The sequence below is a fragment of the Neofelis nebulosa genome, chromosome 5, assembly GCF_028018385.1.
Source record: "Neofelis nebulosa isolate mNeoNeb1 chromosome 5, mNeoNeb1.pri, whole genome shotgun sequence".
In the NCBI taxonomy this organism is placed as follows: domain Eukaryota; kingdom Metazoa; phylum Chordata; class Mammalia; order Carnivora; family Felidae; genus Neofelis; species Neofelis nebulosa.
The window spans coordinates 43574622-43599914 of record NC_080786.1 but is presented as its reverse complement, the minus strand read 5'-3'; the positions used below and the strand labels follow the sequence as shown (position 1 = coordinate 43599914).

Sequence of the window (25293 nt, the reverse complement as noted above, 5' to 3'; positions counted from 1 at the left end):
TAAGCCCAGTAGATATGTTAAATGGATATAAGGGAAAAAGGTTGAGAAGCTGGTTCTACTTAAAAATCCACTGGATGAACCCCAGGAGTGTACCTTCATGAGTGGATGTCCACACAGATCGTGAGGGCACTTCCATATACAAAACAGTAGATAGTCCCTGGCAGGTAGGAATAGCAAGAAGTGACATATCAGACTGGCAGAAAAATATGAAGATTGGTGGAGGATGAATCCTGAATAAATAAAATTATGAGACCCTCTGTTCCATGAGGAGTTTTTCTGCTTTCCACCATTTCAGACTGGTGCTGATATTGAGCATCATTAAACTATCAGTAATGGATGAACAATTGTCTTAGTTGTATGTGTTAGAATTTCTCTAAGGAAGTATTCTGACGATCCGCTTTGGCGAGAAGACGACTCTCTGCTTCAGGTCTGGTTGATATTCAGCAGTGGGGAGCTGTTGGGATGAATGGCTAGGCTGCTTTATGTGAGAAAATAAGGGCAACTGGGTTTGCTTTCTCAAGGGAGGTGGTAATAATAGAGGAAAGTGCAGAGAAAGAGAAGGTTGTGGGTGAGATGGCATGAGGCTGCGGACTACATGGGGTCTTGGGAGAAATGTCCAGAGGGACGGAGGGCTCTTTGAATCAAAGGTGTCCTTTAATGCCTATGAATGTGGTGCGTGTGTGTAATTGGGGCTGTTTTACATGTGTATCACATGGAACAGGGGCATCCTACAGCCTGTATGGAATAGTGAGATGATGTCTAAACTGAACTGGGGGAAGCAGGTAGATAGAATGAGACCATGGAAATGTAAACTTCACAGACTTCTGCAGAAAATTTTGGAGATCTTGAACTTCCTCATGGAATGAGTCAATCTTATCTAACATTTTAATGGACCCAGAGGTCCCCACTGACATCACAAATCCATCACTACTCCTGACAAGCACACCATTGGATGACTCTTACACCACAGTACTGGATACCCTCATGTCACCACCTTCCTTGAATTGCTGGTGTCATGCTCTTGGTCTTTATGGAAATGGTACAAGACCAATCACATAAAACTCAGGGCTAAATGAAAGATGCTGCTTGAAAATGATCCATCCTGTGGCTTTTTGTCTGCATCAACAATCCTCTGTGAGAGATTCCCTTAAGGATTCTAGTGTCAGGAAGACTCCGCTCCATTTGGGAACCTGGTCTGCTGTTAATAGCAAGAACTGGAGGTGTTGTAATGTTCTTCTTTTCATCCCAGCTGTGAGAAGTTCAGAACCCAGTGTTTTCTTTTTCAGTCACAACTACTCTGTTAGCCTGCATTGTCAGTGGTTTTGCTTTTTCTCTTCTGTGGCCCTTATTTCTGGTTTCTATAATATCACCCTGTTTTACTGTGCTGTTTATTGGAAGCTGCTCAAATCCTCCGTGGAAATATTTAGAGTAAAAATAAAATACACCTTTGATTTTGTTCAATAAAAATTTTCATTAGAATCACATCAAATGCTAGAAATCCTATAGAGTGCCCTGGAAGAGCTACCAGCTGTCCTGTCGTGCCCACGTCTTTCATTTTTGCACTTGGTGTCTTCTCTGAGGATTAGCTGCTCAGTGGGACCCACACCTTCATTTTGTCTCCCATGGAAGTGGAAGTGCAACCACAGGCTTTACATCTTGCTACTGGCTGCCTTTGTTCCCCACATTCATGAATGAATTTAAAATATAAAACATTTTGCACAAGCCTAATAGATTTACCTACTTAGCCCCGGAAATGATGCTGCATTTTCTATTACAGTTTTTTCACCAAATAGATTGTTTGGATGAAGTTCATGTGCAGTGCAGTTTAGAAGGTGAGTGGGAGCACATAAAAGGGGGGGGGAGAGGAGGGGAGAAGCATGTAAAAGAGAGGGGGTCATAAAACCTGGGAGACCAAATGCTTTCTTATTTACCCCCATATATGGCTGCTAATACACACTGCTTGAATGGTGCTCTTCCCTTCCTTCTTGATCCCAGGGGTTCTCAACCTTGGCCCTAGTGACATTTTGGAGTAGATAATTCTTTCTTTGTGGGACTGTCCTGGGTGTTATGTAGCAGCATCTGTAGCCTCTCCCCACTGGATGCCAGTAGCAGTTTCCTCACCTGTGTTGTGATAACCAAAATTTTTTCCAGACATTGCCAAATATGCCCTGGAGCACAAAATCATCCCCAGGTGAGAATCAGTGATCTACCTCTATGCCCTCCTTTCCTATCATGATAGGTTTCATTATTACTTTCTGATTCATCTTGGCTGCTGGAACTTTCATCATGTCATGGTCATTCTTTCAGCCTGTGGCCGAATTGCCTTGTTTTTTAATGTTTCGTATGTAACTACTGCTTTCTGTCTGTCCTGCAGCTAGAAGCAAAAGGTGGAGTGGTGAGCGTGTTTTGCCTTAACAGTTGCAACTCTCTTATCTCTCAGTTTTAAGTACTATCCACTTAGTGGCGATTTTCTGTCATCCTCCTAGAACTGTCCTCAGGACTCATGGCTGTGATCTTATCACCTTTATCCTCCCATTTTCTGGGCATAGTTGAAATAAATCATACTTTGTTTTTATCCAGGTGTATTCTTCATCTAAATTTATCGTCAAATCTTAACTGTATACCTTAAAAGAAAATCTGTCTCAGAATGTAATATAGTTTCTCCACAATGCTTTTTTTTTCTTTTTCCTTATCCTTTTTCTTTTCTTTTTTTTTTTTTTTTTTTTTGAGAGGGAGTGAGAGAGAGCGAGTGTGCAGGCACACATGGGGGTGGGACAGAAGAAGAGAGAGAGAGAATCCCAAGCAGGCTCCACACCCAATGTGGAGCTCAGTGCAGGGCCCAATCCCATGACCCTGGGATCATGATTGGGGCTGAAATCAAGCATTGGGCACTTCAGTGACTGGGACACCTAGGTACCCCCATAATGTTTTTTTTTTTAAACATTATTCCATTAGGTTGTAAGAAGGTGAAATTTGTGATGAAAATTATTTTAGGAATTTCCTTACCCCTCCCATTTAGGAAATGCTATCTAAAATCTTGGATACAGAGAGGACCAGAGAACACTGAACTAATTACTGTGACGGTTAGCAGTCATAGCCTGCTTATTTGCTAGACCCAGGATAAGCTCATCCAAAATCAAATTACAATAAATGTAAAATCCAGTGTTATATTGTATAAGGTCAATTAGTACTTTCCATTAATGAGCCCAACTTTCAAGGACAAAGACTATTGAAATTCTAGCCTGAAACCCAGTAAGTATGGGTTTAAGACAAAGTAAAATATTACTTACATTGATTTTGAATAAGTGGATGTGGGCAATATTTTGGAAGGTACCTATATGATTTGTGTTTATGATGCCCCCCCCCCTTTTTTTTGGAGGGATGCCACATAGTTTAGTAAATATGAGCATAGATGGTGAAGTCAAAATGACTGTCTTAAAATTTCAGCTCTAGCAGTTAACAGTCATGTTATTTTGCACTGACTGATTATACAAAATCTCTAAGCCTCTTTTTGTCTCATTGGATAATGATAGAACTGATAAGATTGGTTGTTGTGAGGATTAAATAATATAATACATATAAGCAGAGATCTCTGACGGTCCTATGTAAGCATTTGATAAATGGTGGCTGTCATTTCGATTTTGCTGAAGATTGGATTTTGGTGGATAATTGTGACAGCAATCCCATTCTCAGCTGGTTTAAGAGAAAAGAGAAGTCTGTAGGGTAATGCTATCTCCTGGAACAGATAGCGAATTTTAAAATGATGTTTTCAGGACTTGGTTTCTCTCCATTTCTTGGTCTAGACTTTCATATGTTGGTTTCATACATGGACTTTGTTCTTAGGCTTCCTGTGAAAATGCCAAGAAATTCTCACCTCTCCCTTTGGAATAATCAAATGGTTACAACCACTCCTCAGGCATTTGGCTCATAGCTCCTTTGAAAATCAGGAAATTGACCTTGATTGAGATTATTTAGGTTATGTGCCCATCCCATTGCAATCAGAGGAATATGATGGGCAGATTTGGTTAGGCCTTCTCACATTCCCCATTGGATATACTGGCAATGGGAGTAGAGCCCTAACCATACTCTGGACTAACTGTGGGAAGGGGCGGACACTGAGTGGAGATAGGGGGCTGTTTCTGGAAGAAGGTGGAACAGATAGGGGGACTCAAGGAATAGCCATAAAAGTGATATCAGTGGAAAGTTTCCTTCTTTCCTCCCTTCCTCCCTTCCTCCCTCTCTCTTTCCCTCCCTCTCTTTTTCTTTTCTTTTCTTTTCTTTTCTTTTCTTTTCTTTTCTTTTCTTTTCTTTTCTTTTCCTTTTCTCTTTCCTTTTCTTTCTTTTTCTTTCTTTCTTTCTTTCTTTCTCTCTTTCTTTCACTTGTTCTTTCTACTATCCACTTGCTACACGAATGAATGAAAAACACAGTTACTTATTTGTAAGGGCATCAGATTATGTATCTGGGGACTCTCTTCTTCTTTGTTGGTGCATATCTTCAATGACTGAAATTGAGATGCAGTTTTAAAGAAATGCTCACATGTCCTCTGGCTAATATACTTTGCTTTGTGTCCATTCAATACTCCTTAGAAATGTGGCTAAAACAATAGCAGCCAGGAGAATGCCAGATCAAAGAGAATCCAGATCTGTGGTCTTTCCCATCATACGGTGCTGGCTGATTCATAGCAACTCTGCCTAGGAGTCTGCATATATGATGTTCTCCTCTCTGTGGTGAACTCTATGAGGGCTTCTTTCTGTTGGTGAACCCCAGCATGCTTTCAATCTGCCATTTAGTAGAATTGAAGCTTATTTTGTGAAAATTATCATTTAGCAACTGTGTATACTGATATGGTACAGCAGAACTTCATCAGGCATACAGGTTCTGTGAGATAGATCCCAACTCATTGGGAGGGTCAGCTAGGATTACTATTTGTCATTTTGTTCAGTTTTTCAAAGGGAGCTTACTAGGACATCGAAAGAATGAAGAAATGGGCTCAGAGGCATATATGGCTCCTTACCGTTTTGATATTTGAAGCAAAATAATTATAGTAGCAAACTGGCTTTTAATAGTTTCAAAATTAACATTCATCAAATTTACATCTCTTGTGCACATAGATAAGTATTTTTCAATCATTCTGCTTGAAGGGCAAAACTTAGGGTATTTAAACTCGTAGAGGGTTATTATGCAGAGCTTAGTTGTGTATGAGTGATTTAGAATTAAACACTATTAAAGCTGAATTCTCTTCTTCTAACTTACAGTCTTTTGAAAAAAAGATAGTAATCTAATTCTGGCTCTTTCTGATTGTGAAAATTTATTCCTTTGGACCTCATTTACCTTATTTCTCAATTAAGTTAGATCAACTCACTGAACGAAGGTCTTGTCCATTCATTGGACTTAGGGTAGGAAGTGGTACTCAGAGGTTCGATGAGATTTAGAGAACATGCAGGTCATTTGAGCTCTCAGGTGATATGGGGTGCTCATTTCCTCTCTGTACTTACCATTTCACATGGTCTAGATCATATAATTGTTTTGGCAACACAAGAGTGTTTTATCAGTGTGCCGCCTCAGGGGGAGATCTCCATTTACAATAATGTATAATAGTAAGTACTATCAATAAGTACCCTTAGTTCCATCCAACTGCAAATCCTTCTATATCACCACACCTCTTTCCCTCTAACATACACACTACGCTGGATGTCCTGTCCCCACCCTGTCATGAGGAGACCTATGAAAGAGGGACAGCCCATATGACCCCTTACTTTTTAAAATGTTTTTAAAGTTTATAAATTTTTATAAATGTTTTTTAAGTCTGTTTATTTTGAGAGAGAGGGAGAGAGCAGGGGAGGGGCAGAGAGAGAGAGAGAGAGAGAGAGAGAGAGAGAAAGAGAGAGAGAGAGAGAGAGAGAGAGAGAGAGAGAGAGAGAATCGTAAGCAGATCCCACACTGTCAGCACAGAGCCCCACGTGGAGCTTGAACTCATAAACTATGATATCATGACCTGAGCTGAAATCAAGACCAGATGCTTAACCAACTGAGCCACCTAGGTGCCCTATATGACCCTTTAAGTTAGGGACCAAGAATATATTTTGGGACCTAGACTGGTATCATTCCTGCTGGATGGCAAATGAATGATGTCCTGGCTGCTACAAAAAAGAAAAAAATACGTTTTTAATTAAGCATTTTTTTAATTTTTAAAATTTATTTGTTAATTGAAGTATAGTTGACACACAATGTTACGTTAGTTTCAAGTGTACAACATAGTGATTCAATAAGTCTATATGTTATACTGTGCTCACCACAAGTGTAGTTACCATCTGTTACCATACAACATTATTACAGTACCATTGACTATATTCCCTATGCTGTACCTTTTATTCCTCTGACTTATTCCATCACTAGAAACCTGTATCTTCCACTCCACTTCACCCATTTTGCCCATCCCCCTACCTACCTCCCCTCTGGCAGCCATCAGTTTATTCTCTGTATTTATGGGTCTGTTTTTCCTTTTTGTTTGTTATTTTTTAGATTCCACATATAAGTGAAATCACATAGTATTTGTCTTTCTCTGTCTGACATATTTCTCTTCGCATAATACCCTCAAGGTTCATCCATGTTGTTGCAAATAGCAAGGTTCATTCTTTTATGGCTGAATACTATTCCATTGTGTGTGTGTGTGTGTGTACACACATATATCAAATCATCTTTATCCGTATCACTGGACACTTAGGTTGCTGCCATATCTTGGCTATTATAAATAATGGTGCTGTAAACATAGTGGTGCATATATCTTTTTGAATTAGTTTTTTTTTTATTCCTTTGGGTAAATTCCCAGGGGTTTAATTACTGGCTCATTTGGTATTTCTATTTTTAACTTTCTGAGGAACCTCCCTGCTGTTTTCATCAGTGGCCACACCAATTCACATATCCATCAGTGGTACATGAGGGATCCTTGTTCTCCACATCCTTGTCAACACTTGTTATTTCTAGAATCAAAAAGATTCTAGCCATTCTGATAGGTTTAAGGTGATATCTCATTGTGGTTTTGATTTGCATTTTCCTAATAATGAGTGATGTTGAGTATCTTTTCATGTGTCTCTTGGCCATCAGAGAGGAAATTCTTATTGGTCAAGCAGGAAGGAACACATATAGATATTAGCTATGTGTGCACGCTGGTTCTGAAGTATGACATGGTCATCAGACACAGGTAGAATCAAGGACTCAAGCATCTCAGGACTTTTTGTCTTTTCTGTTAACTTCACTCTCACTGGGGACATGGTTACTAATAGATTCCAAACTTAATTTCACAAGTTTCAGCAGTGGGGAAGGACCAACTGTTCATCAGTATCTGTTTGAAGGATTCTTAGGGAAAAATATATGTAATTGGTTCACTTCAAGCCTGGGCCAATAAATGGTGGTGGTCCTGTCCTTGGGTGAGGTGGGGAAATTCCTATGATAAAGGGTGAAGGCACCCTGTGTAGATAGTTGCACAGGTGTTCACTACACAAATATATCAGACAATGGTGAATATAGTTACAGAATCATATTTTAACTTTCAAATTTTTAAATTTAAAAAATCTGACTCTCTGACCACTAGCTCAAATATTCCACCTCTTCCATTTTCTTATTCCCATTACATTTATTTTTCAGTCTTATCAAAGCCTCCAGTCTGGTTCTAGAGAGGACCTTTTCCTTCCTAATATGCAGCCTGAAATAAATAAAAATCATACAGTTGAGTGTTGCCCCATACCATTGTCTACTGTTTATAACTTGCCTCCCTCCTTAATATTTAGGTCTCATCTTCTGGTTGGTCTGGGTCCAGGGGATACAACATGGCTCTGGGGACCTAAACATCCCTATGCACCCCTTTTATGAGGGTTGCATCCTGACCATTGAGGCAGTGGGTGGCTGCCTCCAGACTTCTTTTCACTCCTCAGTGTCATCAGCTCCTGATTTACTTCCTTCTCTACCCTCAGGGAAATCACCTTTTGTTCCAATATCCAAAATTCCCTGGGACTCATTTGCTTCATTCACTTCACTTTTGTGATTTGTCTGAATCTGTTTTCTCTTGTCTGGTTCCCCATTTTGGCATGTTTTCTTGGGGGAAGAAAAGTGGCCCAGTGTATAGAGTTATAAAACTGAGACTGTGGTATCAGATCTCTGTGAGTCTTTCCATGGCTGCCAATCAGGGTACTTCACACTTGGCTCGATCTCATACTGCCCATGGAAGCTGATTGAAATGTTTACTGTTGGACTGTACATGGGGATGGGTGGGCACCTGTCTTTCTGCATAGTTTTATTCCTTTATGCTTAAATTTTAAAATATTCCAGAATATGTCCATGAAGCGTAAATTATGGCATCTCATCCTAACATTTTGGTAAGTAGAGTCTCCACTTCAATATTAAGTTGTTCTTACTGAAGAAGGAAGATTAATCACTGAAGTTACCAATGTCCATTTCACAAAATGGGATTGGGAAAAAAATCACAATATAATTTGATGAAATTGAAGTGAAAATGAGGCTTGGAACATGTTATTCATGCCAGTTAATAGATACATGAGATAGAGGGTATCTAAATATAGTTAGTTATCTGCCAGAAATCTTATCAACTGTAATTTATCAAATGGTTCCGCAAGTTTGAAGTACTTGTAATCACTTAGTTTGGGATGACTATTGAATAAAAAAAATGAACAGTCATATGTTTGATTTGGAGGGAATTCAAATAGGATAAGTTTACACTATAATTTGGGATGAGCTAGAATTTATTTTTTAGAGGTAATACTTTGTGAAAATAGTAACAGAACTTTGGAGAGTTAGCGGCTGGTATTATATTAATGAAATTAAAAACAATGTAAAGGAAAAATAATATGAGACATATGTAACCACATTTATTCTCAAAACAAATTCTCTGTCCTTTGGAATGTGAATGTAATAGGCTGCTTTGTGGAGATTCTGGCCGGCCCACTAAGGGCTCTCTGAATGCCCCCCCTTGCCTGTAGCTTCCATCAACTATTTCATACATCACCCCAGTCTTTTGATCACTGTTCATTGAGTCAGATAATCACATCAGCCTGTTCCAGGTGGACTCTAAAGCCAATGATGCCTCCAGTGAGAAAAAGTAGGCAACTTCCCAAGGGGAGCAGAAATGTTACTGTACTTTCTTTAGGGCAGGTGCATCCCTGTTTGTGCGTGTAGAATGTGGATCCTTACAGTAAATTTTGCTTTTCTGTTTAAATCTAGTAAATATTTCATGCTGCTGGGACTGTGGTGAGATATGTTCAGACATATAACAATTGTAAATTGTTATAAGGTTTCTGGAAAATATTTGATAAAATGTGTTAAGAGTATTAAAAATGTTCATAAAGTTGTACCACATCTAGAACAATATGAGGAATTTATCACGTTCATTACTTGAACATTTACCACAGTGCAATTTATAATACCAAAAAATCAGAAAAAGCTAAATGTCCCAATTTGAGGACTAGCTAACTGTATCAGAATGTGTCTTTCTCTATTTTGTAATGTTATGCAATTATTAAAATATCTTAGGAAAATATTTAACGGTGTAGCAAGCTACTATGCTATGACATTATGAGAAAAATCTGTATACAAAGTACATATTCTGACTCCAATATCATAATTTATGTATGGATGTGTGTATAATGAATACAAAAATGTAGAAGAAAATGCACCCCAATGTTAAAGATCATAATTTTTAATAAGGAGAACTAAATATAACTTATTATTTAATACTTTCCTTATATCTTGTACATTTCCTACAATGATCATGTATGTAATCAGAAAAGTCCTACTATTAAAAATATTATGTGGGGGTGCCTGGGTGGCTCAGTTGGTTAAGCGTCTGCCTTCGGCTCAGATCATGATCTGACAGTTCATGGGTTCGAGCCCTGTGTCAGGCTCTGTGCTGACAGCTTGAAGCCTGGAGCCTGCTTTGGATTGTTTCTCCCCTTCTCTCTTTCCCTCCCCCATTTGTGTTCTGTCTGTCTGTCTCTCTCTCTCAAAAATAAACATTAAAAAAATTAAAAATAATTATGTGTAAAATAATGTTTTATTTTAGTGTTATAAAAATTAATTTTTTCTTTGTTGTATGAAAAGCTTTGAAAAACTCAAAAGGGTCTATTTATTCCATGCTGTGGATATAAAATCTATAAGCAATAGTATTAAACTATCTGTTGTATTAAAAATTTAAATGGAATTGGGTTCATAATTACACTTGTTTGAAAAATAAATCAGCATATATTTTAAGCATTGAAGATTAAACACATTACAATAACAGTATTTTAATGTAAATATAACTTTGCCAGATTTTAATCAAGTAGCAACAGTTTAGAGATATAGAATACATATACAAGTAGAACATATACTTTCTAAAACATAAGGCATACTTTACGGTATACAATCTTTTTTTTACCACAAAATATCTATACTTCTCAGATATGAAACAAAACTGATATGACTGGGAAGACACTACTGCCTGGGACCAGAGTAACACTTTTACAAGTAGTTTAACTTTAATACATGACTTTAGTAATATCCATATACAAATAGGCCAATTAGCTGGCGTGTTTTGGCAGTGTGAATCTATAAGACACTAGCTGAATTTCGCAAAAGTGTCTGAAAGTTGACAAGTACTGCTTAGCAAGTCTCTGCACAAAAAGTGCAGTGGCAGGTCCAGGTGGGCCACAGCTGCTAGTAACGCCATAGGCACAAAAAAGCTTTACTGCCCCTTGGAAACTGGGCAGAGCAATCTTAAGCTCTGACCTCCTGTCGCTCCTCTCAAGGTTGAACACATTCCAAATACCTTCATGTGGAAGAGTCAAAAATAACAGAACAGGAGCCGGCTGCGGAGACGGCATTTCTGCCAGTAAAATTTTCCCAGTGAACACATTCATCTAGCTTCTGACATCATTCTTTGAGTGGCCGTCGTCTGTCTGATGCAAAATGTGGCAAAATGTGGCTTCACTTTATGTTTTGTTGCACAGGGAAAGAAAAGGTTTTGTTCAGAGCTTTAGAAAGGTTTGTTGAGACCACATAACCTTTTTCTTCTTAAATTCTGGAAAGTAGCTAATGTTCCTTTGGTAGTGAGGTGCCATAGAGGAATGTGTTTCTTGCTTCTCCTTTCACAGGATTACTTCACAGATAGGCTTCAAGTGTGTGACTCAACCTCAATACATGAGGCAGGCTTCTTGGCGGATGTGTTTCCATTATCTGAGGGGCGGTAGGAAAGTGTGCTCATTTTTGTTGATAGGTTTGAGTGGGATTTGGCCTTTGGAGGGATGTATTTCAGAAGCTGGAGAAAATATTTTTTAAATTTTTTCCCCAGAAAGCCATAAAAGAGAGGATTCAGGCAATTGTTGAAATAAGCTATGCAAATAGTGATGGGCATGGCGGTGTCCACAATATCTGCAATTTTACAGTCATGTATGATGCCCAGCTGAATCAATACATCCAGAAAAGTGAATATTTGGTGGGGAACCCAGGAAAAGAAAAAGAAAAGCACAATTGCCATAATTATCTTGAAAATATCATCATTTCTTGGCTTGTTCTTTTGAATCTCATAAGCCCTCTTCAGAGTCTTCCAAATAAGAGTGTAACTTGTAAGAATGATCAGAAAAGGAAACAAGAAACCCAGTATATTCTTAGTTAAGCCCAGCCCAATGGGGAGGGTTGAATTTTGGGATTCATAATGGAAAGCACAAACCGTGATATTGGTGTTCTCAACGAAAAACACGTTTCGGTGGATTATAGTTGGCAAACTGGCCAAGCCAGCCAACAGCCAAATAATGATGCAGGTGACTTTGGCCATAAGCATTGTGCGCCGAAGGCGGGCTTTCATTGGATGAACAATAGCCAGGTAACGGTCGATGCTTAGACATGTGAGTAGAAACACACTGGCATAGAGGTTGAAACTGACACTGGCTGAAGCGATCTTGCACAGGTAATTGCCAAAGGGCCAGCGATATTCCATGGCAGTGTAGACAGCCCACAGTGGTAAGGTTAGTAAAAAGCATAAGTCAGCCAGTGCTAAATTCAAAAGAAAAACACTGGCCACAGTCTTGAGTTTCATGTAAAAGTAAATGACAATCACTACCAAGCTGTTTCCAAATATTCCCACCACAAAAATGATACTGTATAAAGTAGGGATCATGACAAATATGTAATTGTGCCTTCCGGCTTTGGGACAGTCATCTTGGATTCTTTTAATACCATCTTCAGTGGAAGAGTTGAGGATCATTTTGATCTCCTGGGTTAATTAGTCTTAGACACTATGCCAGATGCACCTGGAGAAAATAAAAATGAAAAGGTAAAAAAAAAAAAAAGAACTTTCAGTTACAAACAAATAGTTTTATTTTTCAGTCATAAATACAGTAACTCCACTTTAGTCTTAGGAAAAAAAAATAGATCATATTTTCTGGAGAAAAACTGAACCGAGAAAGGGTAGGATTACACATTTAAATTAATTTTTAGAACATATTGCTTTTCTAGAAAGTAATAAATATCCTCCAGGTAAACAGAAATGCGGGTGCTATGTGAATAAACTTATCTAGGTTCTTTGCATTTTTTCTAGAAGTAAATCCTAGCTTCCACATTGATTAAGAAAGCCTAGTCTGAATCTCAGAAAATGCTACTGAATTAAATTAGTTATTCAGGAAGACTTGAGTTTTTCCAGAAGCTTCTGCAAATATTTGCTTCAATATTTTACATAATCAGTAAACAAGCTATTCACTTACATGATTTAGAAAATCAACATACTCTTCCCTAGCAGAGTCCATCAGAAAACCCTTGGGAGGGAGGCTGAGGATGCTGTGGGGGTAACATCACAGGATGAGGCACAGGCCTACTCTGAGGTAAAAGCTCAGCGTATGGCATAGGCAAGTCTGTCTGGGCAGGGCACGGGTGCTGGGTAAAGATCCTCTTGCCACCCCAGGAGCAGGTCCCTAGATGAGCATGGCTGTGCATTCTTTTTGTAGGAAAGTGTCCCGGGCCACATGAGGAACAGGAATAAGACTTCCCAGGATAGCTATGCTTGGCATCCAGGAGAGCTGCATGAACACACACACCTAAGGTAGTGTCCATCTTGGTGTAAAGTGGTGCTGTGAGAGGGATGAGACTCAGGCAGCCAGGTTTTAATGTTTCGAATAATCTCATTTACTAATGTAGGCCCCAGCCAATTCCAGGGGACAGATGATACACGTCTGAGGAATAAGACAGCCAATGGATGAATGAATGAGTAAATAGCATATAACTTCAAAGCTAGGAGTATAGCATAATGAGACTAGTTTCTGTGGGGCTAATAACACAGTTTACATTTTGCTCCTGAGAGGATCAAGATAGAAAATAGTCATTGTTAACCTAGGCTTCACCTTGGATTAAAAAATCGAAACCCAAACTAAGCAAAACAGACAAAAAAATCCTTGGTACTTTTAGAAATACGTGGTTTCTAAAACAGAAGATGAAAAGAGGGAATAATATAATGGAAACTAGGGCTAGGCTCTCAGGGAGATATGACCTATTTCTTTCTCACCCAGAAGGATTTCCCTACATTTTGCTGATTTTTCAGTTTATTTTTTTATAGTTATTGAAATTATGCCAGTTCAGAAGTATAAATTCCTTTAGGTAAACAAATATTCTCTATTAAAAACTAAATACTTCATGAAAGGTTTATGTGCTAGCAGTCATTTACACCTTAATGTGTATTAATTTACTTATTCTTCTTCCAACATCTGGTTGATTTCAGTTGGATTTTGCCTAGGAAAAAAGTGGAAATGTCAAGGTTAAAGAATCTCAAACATTAAAAAGTAGCCTGGGTGAACTCCATAACTGAAAACCAGGGCAGAGGTAAATATTTGTTTCAGCTTGGGCACAAGGACACTACTAACAGATAGGAAGGGATAAACTTAATGCATTGGAATCCCTTTGGTGCCCTGAGCTTGAGTGCTTGAAAGCAGGGAGGAAATTCTCCTCTTTTTCTTCTTTTCTCTCTTGAGCCTAACTCTAAGACTATATATCTCAGGCCGGTTCCACTAATACTGTATCTGGAATGAGTAGAATTTTATTGACAAGGCAAGAATTGTAACCATCATTTATTAAAAAAAAAAATCTATGGGAAAAAGTTTGCATTTGAAAGGACCAAGTTTTAAACATAGTTTTGGACTCCAATTCCATCACAATCTGAGGTCAGTTTCTTCTTCAGTTCCCATTGATCCATATCGACTAATATGTAATACATAAAAGGTTGCTCTGAACATCTAGGGGAGCATCCCTGGAAATTTTAGTAAGGAATTTATTATTTAAATGAGAATATCACTGGAGAAACTCTGGACGTCACATTAAATATACTAATAATACTTTACACAAATGTTTATATAAGTAATGACCAAGACTTCCTGCCAGGAAAGGAAACAAATTCTCACATACTGGAGGGTAGAAGAAAGGGGAGAGGAATTTTAGGTTATAGGACCAGTGGGAACAAGCACAGGGAAGCATATAAATGAAAATAGTGCATCCAGTGGGCTGTCATCCATTTATCCCATATTCATTGAACATCTACTAGGTGCTGGAGTGAGGGATGCAAAGTAAAAAAGTTCACAGTCCTTCTCCTCCTTTGAGGCATTTGAGTCTAGTTGTGGGGGGACAAGAGCTTTAAAGACAGAATTACCTCCAGTGTTGAATACTATACCATAACAGGGTCATGTGGAATGTTCTGTATTTATCATTGACCCGGTTTGTTGGTGGGGGACTTGGGTAGTGATCAGGGGCACTTCCCAAAGAAGATGGCATTTGGACTTTGGAGGATACATGGAAAACAAAGTGGTTAGAATTTAAAGGCAACAGCTGGCCAGCCGAGGTAGAGTAGAAATTGTCATCACTTGAACTTCTCTCTCCTTACAGATGTCTGCAGCATCAGCTATGGGAGGCTGCTCTTGTAAATTTACAGATATCGCACAACCGTCTTGGCAGTGGTGTGGGGAAAATGGAACCCTTATGACTGGTAGGCACCTATGACTGATGCTAAGTGAGTGGGCAAGAGTAGGGTTCTTTTCCCTTTGAAGCTGAAAGGATGCTGTTTTGATGAGGAGCTGAAGGAAAGAGATGTGATCTATTAGGAACAGCAAACTTATGAGTCCCAGAAAGCAGCTACATTTCATTCTTCTCTCAGTAGAGTTTTAGGCAGGGAGGATATACTGATCAAAAACACAGGAGGATCCACCTCTCCCTATTTTTGGGTCTCACCATAGCTTTTACGTAAACTCTGTGGCTTATATGAATTCCATAGCACCATTTCTTCTTGGGAAAAAGAAGATGGGATTTGGACTCAAAATACTTATAATAGACTCTTTCTTTGCCAATTACAAATATGTATGGCTCTGGGTAAATCACCCCATTTCTCTGAACATGAGCCTCAGTTTCCTTATCTGTAAGAAGTGGGAACAGTGATTTTTATTGCATATGATTGTTGTAGGAATTAAATGAGATAGTATGAAAGTATTGGGCATATCTTTCAAAAAGTAAGTGTTTAATTAGATGTGTTTTTTAAAAATCTCTATTATTTTTTGAATGCAAGTTAAACATTGACTTAGCCATGGCTTAAAAAAACATGAAAGATTTTTTTTTTAAGGTTTATCATTGGTAAGCTCCTTCTTGTGCCATTAAAAGGCTAAAAATACCAGGATGTTGTTCTTTCAAACTGTGAGTAAAAAAATCATCTTAAGCAGCTGAATACATTGGCCATGAGTCAGGTGGGAACTTTCAGTCTGCTGTAAACACAAGGTTGGCTCCTGGTGGCTGCACTATTTATCCACAGATTGCTTTCATACCAGATACCTTGTATTTCTTGACAGCTTCCCTCATTCTTAAAAACAAGCCTAAGAAAGAAGATCCCTCCCTCCCTCCCTTCCTTCCTTCCTTCCTTCCTTCCTTCCTTCCTTCCTTCCTTCCTTCCTTCCATCCATCCTTCCAAGAATATTTCGCCAAGACTTTTGATTAGAATATTAATACCTTCTTAAGCTTTTAGGCAAGCCAAAACCAATCTAATTAAATTGCTCATTACATCCTCCTTTTTTAATGAGTTTGCAATCTAAGGAAAAAAAATACCACATAGTTTCCTATGATAATAAAGAGAGAACTAAAAGACAAAGTAATTATATTTTAGAATAATCTTCTATCAAAGTATCTTTCTCAAATATCTAAAAGAGTAGACTAGTGTTTGTAGGTCATTTGCTTGTAGTGCTGGGCAGCACAATAAACCATCCTGTTCAAAAGTCATTGTCTTTATTGCTTTTATTTTATAATTCAGACTTTAGAAAGCAAGTGTTTCTGTTCCTGTGTGTTTTTCCCCCTCAGTAATGAATGAGGCATTCTACAGGGAGCAACTGTTAGTATCCATTTGTGAATTCACTGAATCATAGAAGTTGGCAGTAAAATTTTTATGGTTTCTACTTCTTTTTCAAATTCACTTGTTCTTATTTCTTAACCTTCTGTTCTTATTTTATGGGGTCTATTTGTACCCTTTTCTCTTTAAACATGTTGAACATCTGTATGTTAAGAGCCCCTATCAATTGCTTTACTATTTGTAGGTTGTAGTTCTTGTATGAATTCTATTTGTTTCATCCGTGGACACTCCTTGGCATTTGCTTTCATCTTGGGTTTTATAATCTTTGACTACGAGTTAATCTGTAGTGGGAATTAACTTCTTTAGGAGGCCTGGCATCTGGATGGTGGTGGCCTGTGAAATTTCTGCTTGGGCATACAACACTCACTTGATCTGGAAAAGTCTTTAATGCTAGTTCTCAGCCTAGTTTCCAATGCTGTATTTTTTCTTCAGATACTGCAAATGAGGCCCCCACCCATTCTCAAATTTATGTTGGTCTGCAGAAATTATCTAGTCTTTGGTCACAATAGGCAGTGATTGTCCAGTTTCTGGCTTTAACCAAGAAAGCCAGTTTCATTTGTCTTCAGTATGCGCGTCTAATGATCTTGACTTCCATCCTGGTAGACTTGTTGAAACTTTATCTTGGCTGTGTAACTGGTATTGGTTCTTTTCTGGCCCATGTGGTCTCAATTCTTTTTTTTTTAAAAATTTTTTTTTTCAACGTTTTTTATTTATTTTGGGGACAGAGAGAGACAGAGCATGAACGGGGGAGGGGCAGAGAGAGAGGGAGACACAGAATCGGAAACAGGCTCCAGGCTCCGAGCCATCAGCCCAGAGCCTGACGCGGGGCTCGAACTCACGGCCCGCGAGATCGTGACCTGGCTGAAGTCGGACGCTTAACCGACTGCGCCACCCAGGCGCCCCCTCAATTCTTATTCAGAGCTGTGATTTTCTATTTTATGTGTTTCGAGAAAGAAGGGTAGTGTTCATTATGCTTACGTTCATTGTCTTCATCTTGACTGGAATTTGTCCTACACATTATTTGGAGATAATGGTTAAATTGCTTGGACCCCCAAATCTTTAGATTATAGTCTTGCCCCTATTCATGCCCACCCCAACCCCCATCATGCCTTTCAATGAATAATCCAAGCCCTTCTGGTGGTACTCTCCTCCATGGTGGTAATCCTGGCAGCCATGAAGAAGAGAGCATGGCAGAGAGCTTGGCACCATGGGGTAAATGACCAGACTGCTTTTAAATCAGATGCATGAGAAAATGGCTGGCAATCCCAACCTAACTTCTCTATGTTGTTTTATTTTTAATTGTTTTTTCATGTTTACTTATTTTGAGAGAGACAGGCAGAGAGTCAGAGAGAGGGAGGGAGGGAGGGAGGGAGGGAAGAAGGGGCAGAATGAGAGGGAGAGAGAGAATCCCAAGCAAGCTCCACACTGTCAGCACAGAGCCCAGTGAGGGGCTGGATCCCATGAACCTGAGCCGAAATCAAGAGTTGGACGCTCAACCGATTGAGCCACCCAGGCGCCCCTAATCTATGTTAAATACTTTTCTTGGAGCTGATTTTGCTCACCTGTGCAATTCCTAGGTGAGTGTTTCTCTTAGCACACACAATATATTTGATTACAATTACTAATGCCATACTAAATAAGTACTCAAGATTCAGTGTCCTTAATGAATGGCTGCATGATATGTGTAAGTGGTAAACGGTGGTATCTGGCCCTCTTCCCAAGTCGACAGCATCCACTATGGCCTGCCCTCACAGGAAATGAAAACAGCACAAGCTGCCATCTTATTTCTACACACACCAATTGTAACCACCTGTGGTGATGGTGGTTCAATGTCCTGTCATCCTCAACTAGCCCTCCCCTTTGCTTTCCAAAATATCCCCCAAGAACAGGAAGAACTTAGCTTTATGAAAGGAAATTCAGTAGTTCCTTCCAAGTTAGGGTATACATTTCAAGGAAAGTAAATTGTGATCCTAAATTTTTGCTTGTTAGAAATTATTCAATACTTTAATATCTAATAATGTAACACTAAATTACAATTAAATTTCTCTCTGCTCCAGAAGCTTCTACTTATCATAAGTTATAGTTTAAGTAACCTACTTGTCATGAATATCCCAAGCCCCCAAAGAGCTCCTTTCATTCCTATGATATTTCTTCCCATTCTTTTCTATTCTAAACTCTTGGCTGTTTTTGTTGTATGCTTTTTTTTTTTTTTTCCCAAAAAGAAAAGAGAAGCAGGCAGGGATGAGATATATGTCATTAACTCTAATCATATGCTAGAAATCTTCCTCTGACATATTGGTGTTAGTAGAAAATATTGTTATGTTCAATATAGAGGCCCATTGAAGGCTTTAGTGAGCCTCAAAAGAGCTGTGCTCTGCAGACTAGGAGAAAAATAAAATAAATATAACTTGGAAAAAAGCTTGTATATAAATAAACTCTTGTCCTCTTATACTCCCAAATTCCTCAAACTTAGGGACTTGGAGAATTTCCTCAAGGGAATTATAACCACATTTTAAAGAATCAGCATCTCGGCCATTCATCAAAGGGGAGGAAACATAATTTTTAATAATATGGCTCTTGGAGACTGTTCACAAGCTTTTCTTTTTCAACAGATGAAAAAGGCAGCTCCTATGTGGGCATCTCAGTCAACAGCTGTTTTATCTGACTTGTGAGCAAAACCCACAATTTCATATGTTAAGCCACTGCATATTTGCTTCTCTGAGACTCTAGATCAGCAGCATAAACTGCTTATCTCATTTCAGATTCCACTTTAAGGGGTATGAGGGAAGTTACTGGGAAGGAGAGGAAGCACCAATTAATTTATATTTTTAAGAAATTATGAAATTTTTGGGCGCCTGGGTGGCGCAGTCGGTTGGGCGTCCGACTTCAGCCAGGTCACGATCTCACGGTCCGTGAGTTCGAGCCCCGCGTCAGGCTCTGGGCTGATGGCTCAGAGCCTGGAGCCTGTTTCCGATTCTGTGTCTCCCTCTCTCTGCCCCTCCCCCGTTCATGCTCTGTCTCTCTCTGTCCCAAAAATAAATAAACGTTGAAAAAAAAAAAAAAAAAAGAAATTATGAAATTTTTATAGAATTTCTATGTGTTATCAGCTTTATGTTAGGGCCACATGACAATTCATTTCAGATTAAAGTTTTTAACATTTTGGAGCCCCTGGGTGGCTCAGTCAGGTACGTGTCCGACTGTAGCTCAGGTCATGATCTCGTGGTTCATGAGTTCGAGCCTTGCGTCAGGCTCTGCTGACAGCTCAGAGCCTGGAACCTGCTTCAGATTCTGTGTCTCTCTCTCTCTGCCCCTCCCCTGCTCATGCTCTCTCTCTCTCTCTCTCTCTCTGTCTCTCTCTGTCTCAAAAATAAACATTGAAAGAGTTTTAAAAAATAAAGTTTTTAACATTATAGAAATCACATAATCATAAATTTTAAGTGAAGCTAGAAGGATCAAATATTCCCTGTATTATACATGTTTCCCCCAATTGCCCAACGTTCAAATTGGTCCTACGCAATGTATAAGGAGACTAGGGTTCTAATTTTGGTTTTCTTATTCACTAGCAAGGTGACCTTGAACCAGTCACTTAGCTTTTCTACACCTCTGCATTCTCAGGGAGCTGACACATGGCTAAAGAAATCTCCTGAAACACTGAAATTTTGTAATCTTTTTTTTGGAATAGGTATTTATCTTTTGAAGATAAAGGCAATGATGGCTTGACAAGTAGAAATGACCTGATAAATCATTAAATCAGCCAAAATCTATCGATTGATATAGATGTTATTAATGCCACAATGATTTAATAACATTCTCTAGTTAGATACAAGAAGTCTTTTTCTTAAAAACAAATGAATTTTACCTTTTACTGGGGATAAATAAACTCTACATAAGAGTATTATATTACAGTGATATTCCCCCCCCCCCCCCCCCCCCATTTTTTAGATTATCTACTTAAAGAAATGTTTTCCCAGCACAGCATTTGGATAGCTGGTTGTGACCCTAGGTTATCGAGGTCAAGGTTATAGAGGTCAACTGTCTAGACTAGCTAGATTAGTTTCTAGACTGTGAGTCTCTCAGGCATCCCCTGTGTTATTCATTGGCAATTCCACATGAAAAGGTAGAGACAGATTGTTTCATGGCTGCAAATCAAAATTAGAAGCAGGCCCTGCAGTTAGGGAGTCAGGATTATGTTATTTTATGAAGAAGGTGGCAGAATGTGTTATTGTTAAAATAACTCCTACAAAACAAACCTATTTTCAGGTAATTTTTTTTTTTTTTTTTGGTGGGGAAAATACAACTTTTTAAAGTTTAGTAAATAGTTAATGTGATTCATTTGCCCAAATAAAAACACACAGATGAGGACAGAGAATTATAAAAGAACCCACGGTAATATATTATTTAGAATAACATTTTCAAGTATTTTATTAGTCAATATTTTGAAGTGCTAAGTGGACTTTTGTCCTAAGAAAATGAATTCTGTAAGGTAATGTTTGATTTTATCATAGAGTTACTTTTTGTTTTTTGAAACACAGTTTTATATGCTTCATTTTTTTTTTAAACATTAAAATGCTATAAAAACTGAGAGCAGAATAGTCTGGCAGAGAAAGCACTGGACTAGAGTCCGGTCAAAGAGCCTGCTCTGTCACTAATCAGTGACACAATCAGACACAGGTAATTTAATCTCTTACTTTGTTATCTCTTAAATATTACAAAATACTTAGAATGGAAATACTAACACTTGTTCTCACCTCTGTTTCATAGGTTGTTAAAGGTAAACAGTGAGGTCTTAGGAAAAGATAAAAGCACTTTGAAAATATAAATTTTGTAATATCATTTATGTAATGCAAGGGTAAGTAAAATTTAATGAAAGAAAGCTCAGAACTTCAAAAATAAATAGAATTATTTTCATGCAAAAATTCAGCAGAAGTATTTTTCATTATTTTCGTCTAATGCATTTATTTCAAGCATTATAATGAGGCACTTGATGAATGTGGAAAGAAGGGTAAAATGGTGGATCTTGCATGGCTTCCACAGTTAATACTTGTGGCAACAAATGTTTAGGTACAAAGTGGAGCCCTAAGGTTAAATCTGACCAACACATATATTTTCCTTGGCCCCCCAAAACTCTATAATATATCTTCTGGAATTTGAATTTTCTGTAGTTTACTAACCGCTGCCACTCTCTGTTTTCTGATTCTGTTGGTCAGTGCTGTCTAAAAGAAACTTGATGTGAACCACATACATAATTAAAAATTTCCTAGTAGCCACACTAAAAAAGTAAAATTAAACTCCTAAATAGTAGACTCCTGAAATACAGCTTGGGAATTATCCATTAGACTGTGGATTTCTTTCAAACATTCAGGACTGGTATAGTTAAAGGGTGCCCAACAGGGTGTTATCTAGTAAAATACTCCTTGCGCTCATTCATAAATGTCTAGAATTTCTTTAACTGGGATTGGGTTGGCAATACCCACTTCCATGCCTCCAAGATCTACCTGAGGAAGGAGATACACTGACTCAGATGAAACCCAGACTAGCAGTAGAAGGGCATGGTGATGGTAACCAAAAAATCTGAAGCCGTATGTGATTTACCTCTTCTGACCTATGGGGTCTTTTGCTTTTCTCTTAACCTGTGACTTGTTTTCTTCATCTGGAAAATTATAATAATAATAATGAAGTTAATGATTATGAAGTAAAAAAAAAATATCTGTCTTGTCAGGCTCACAACGTTGTTGGGAACATCATGAGGTGATACATGTGGAGATATCAAAAGATCCTGTAGATTTGAGACTTTTGTTAGTGTTCTTAACTTCGTACTATGGTGTAAATGACTAACTTCCCCTGTACCAGCAAATCTGGATAAGGAGAATTGGGAAATTGCACTCAGAGCTGGAAGTGGAAGAAGAGGCTAATGTACCAGAAAGAGGTAGAAAGGCTCAGAGAGGGAGGCTGATGTACTGACAAGCTACTTGGATTGGATGCCTCTGCTAGCTCTAATCGTTCTCTTCACCTATATGATTTTTAAGTATAAATTACAATGATACTACACCACTGATTATAATGAAAAGTTTAGACCATTCTGTCTGCTGTTATATTACCACTCCATTCATTTCTATGTGGGACTACTTGTGTTTTCTAACGAAACAGCCTGTGATGGGCGGCACAAATGCTGGGCCAATAAAAGGTAACAACGCTTTGCCAGTTGAAAACTACGATGAGATACTGGTGACTGCTGCTTCCTGTGAAAACTTCATTAGCAATAAATGGGTTACCAGATGTCACATGTCAGATTTGAAATTAAAATATATTCCCAGTATTTGTGTGCAGTCTGAGTGGCGGGAAAAAAACGAACTCTTTCCAAGAGAGCTGCATAAGATACTGTACCACTTTTGCCTTTGATTGTTTGTTTCTCCTCGAAATGTAAAACGAAAGCATCCCTTGGTTTGTAAAGTGGAAATATAGCATTTCTGCATAGAGGGGCTATGTACTGAAGTGGCACATTACCCGTGCAGCACAACTCTTTAAGGACAAGGAGAGTATTTTTGAATATTCTCTGCCGCACCAAGACCACCATCTCCTCTTGTTTTGCCATAGCAATTTCTCCTTTTCTTGGCTTCCCTTTCATCAAGCCATTTCTGCTTTTATTACTGACAACAAAACTGTTTAAGTCAGCAGCTGTCAATGTTGACTCCACTCTTCCTGAACCTGCTGTAACAACAATGCTTCCCCCCTTCGTGATAGTAAAACTCTCTTCTTGTTCTTCGAGCTAGCTAACTCACTCTGTTCTGGTCCTCAAAGTTGCAAGCCTCCAATCCGAAATCAACTGTGGTTAGGGAGGGAACCCCACAATTGGAAATAGGACAGCACAATTGCGCTTGAACCAGCAGAAATTTCAAATGCTAAGCTGGTGTGACAGAAGTATCTAACACCCTCTAGTTTTTATAAACAAGTATTTTTGGCTAAAGAGGGTCCATGTTCCTTTGCAATTTCAAAATCTCCAGTTATTCAGTTCCAGCTGAAGACCATGGCTGTTTGAAACTATTTATTGTTTTTTTCCCCTATTTATTTTTGTTCTGTCTTCTGTAAGATAGAAGAAGCTTATAAATCAAATTAAGAGGGTAAAAGTGAATTATCACTCTTAAGCATCTTCTTGGAGAAATATTTACAGTACTCCTCCCTTATTTGTTGGGATACATTCCAAGACCCCCAGTAGATTCCTGAAACCACAGATAGCATCAAACCCTATATATAGTGTGTTTTTTCCTCTACAAAATTACTTATGTTTCCTCTACAAAATTACCAATTACCTATGATAAAGTTTATAAATTAGGCATAGTGAGAGATTTACAACAATAACTAAAAATAAAATAGAACAATGATAACAATATACTGTAATAAAAGTTATGTGAATGTGGTCTCTCTCTAAAATATCTTGTACTCTATTGACTTTTCTTCTAATGATGAGAGATGATCAAGTACCCATGTGGTAAGATGAAATGACGTGAATGACATAGGCATTGTGACCTAGCATCAGGCCACTCTTGACCTTCTGATGGTATGTCAGGAGGAGGATCACTTGCTTCTGAACCACGGCTGACTGCAGGTAACTGAACTGCAGAAAGCGAATCCACATGTAAAGGGGGAACTACTGTACCTAGAATTTCTTTACACACAGAAATTCCCCAAAGTACTTACAAGTTTGTTTCTGGAACATTAATTACTCATCAGATGCTGGGGATGCAAGAGCTACTGCCCTTTGACCTTTGCATAAAGGAAGACAGAGCACCCATTAAGTGATTAGCTATGTCGGTGGGGAAAATGTCAGTTTCAACTTTTCAGTTACATAACTTCAGCACAAAGTGACACACAACAGTTCAAATAAGCTTATTTAATGTACAGTTATTTTATGCTCCTCTAGGATTTTACTGGTATCTGTTTCACAAAGAGGACTTATAAAAGTGGCTTAGTATTGACATTAGTGATATTTATGAGTTGTGATTAATTGAATGTTTATTATGTGCCAAGCATTGTGATAATTGCTTTCATATCTGCAAGAACCCTGTTATGGACTGGATTGTGTCCTTTCAAAAGCCATAGTACCCAATGCGACTGTAATAGATATAGATGTAATTATGGGTAAATGAGGTCATGAGGTTGGGGCCCTAATCCAATGTGACAGGTGTCTTCATAAGAGGAAGAACACATCAGGAATGTGCTTGTACAGAGCAGAAGCTATGTGAGGTTAATGAGAAGGTGGCTATCTGCAAGGGAGGGAGAGAGGTCTCACCAGAAACCAACCCTGCCAGCACCTTGATCTTGAACTTTTAGCTTCCAGAACCATGAGAAAGTAAATTTCTGTAGTTGAAGCCACCCAATCTGTGGTATTTTATGAAGGTAAACATAACAAACTACCACAAGGCCTATGAGGATAAGCACAATTATTCCCATTCTTCAGATGAGGAAACTGAGGCTTAGAGAACAGGTCCTTTTTTATCAAAAATAGAATCTGTATTTTTGAGATTTTAAAGTTTCAAGGTTCAGTTATTTTTTTGAGGGGTAAGGTCATCATTTCATATTCTAGTTCAATGCTTCTCAATGGGGGATAATTTTTCCCTCCAGGGACATTTGGCAATGTCTGGAGACACTTTTGGTTCTTACAACAGGGGGGAGTTGGGAGAGGACAACGTTACTTGCATTTAGTAACTGCTTAGATGAGATACTGCTACTCATCTTACAAGGCACAACGCATTACCCCACAACAAAAAATTATCTGGTCTAAGATGTTAATTGTGCTGCTTGAGAAACCTTATTCTAGTCCCTACTTTTTTTTTTTTTTTTTTTTAAATTCTTGATAATCTGTAGTTCCTGTCTTTCATGGCATAAG

General features: G+C 38.4%; 1 protein-coding gene across 2 annotated transcripts in view; it reads right to left on the bottom strand.

Moving 5' to 3' along the window:
• Window positions 1-10280: 10280 nt before the first annotated feature.
• The window catches only part of AGTR1 (angiotensin II receptor type 1), a 44552-nt gene continuing 29539 nt past the window's right edge, over window positions 10281-25293 (bottom strand). For both annotated transcript variants that reach the window (XM_058730158.1, XM_058730157.1), the window contains one exon: window positions 10281-12297. In XM_058730158.1, the coding sequence (XP_058586141.1) occupies window positions 11163-12251 (1089 nt within the window). In that variant the 5' untranslated portion in view covers window positions 12252-12297 and the 3' untranslated portion in view covers window positions 10281-11162. The remainder of the gene's footprint in view (window positions 12298-25293) is intronic.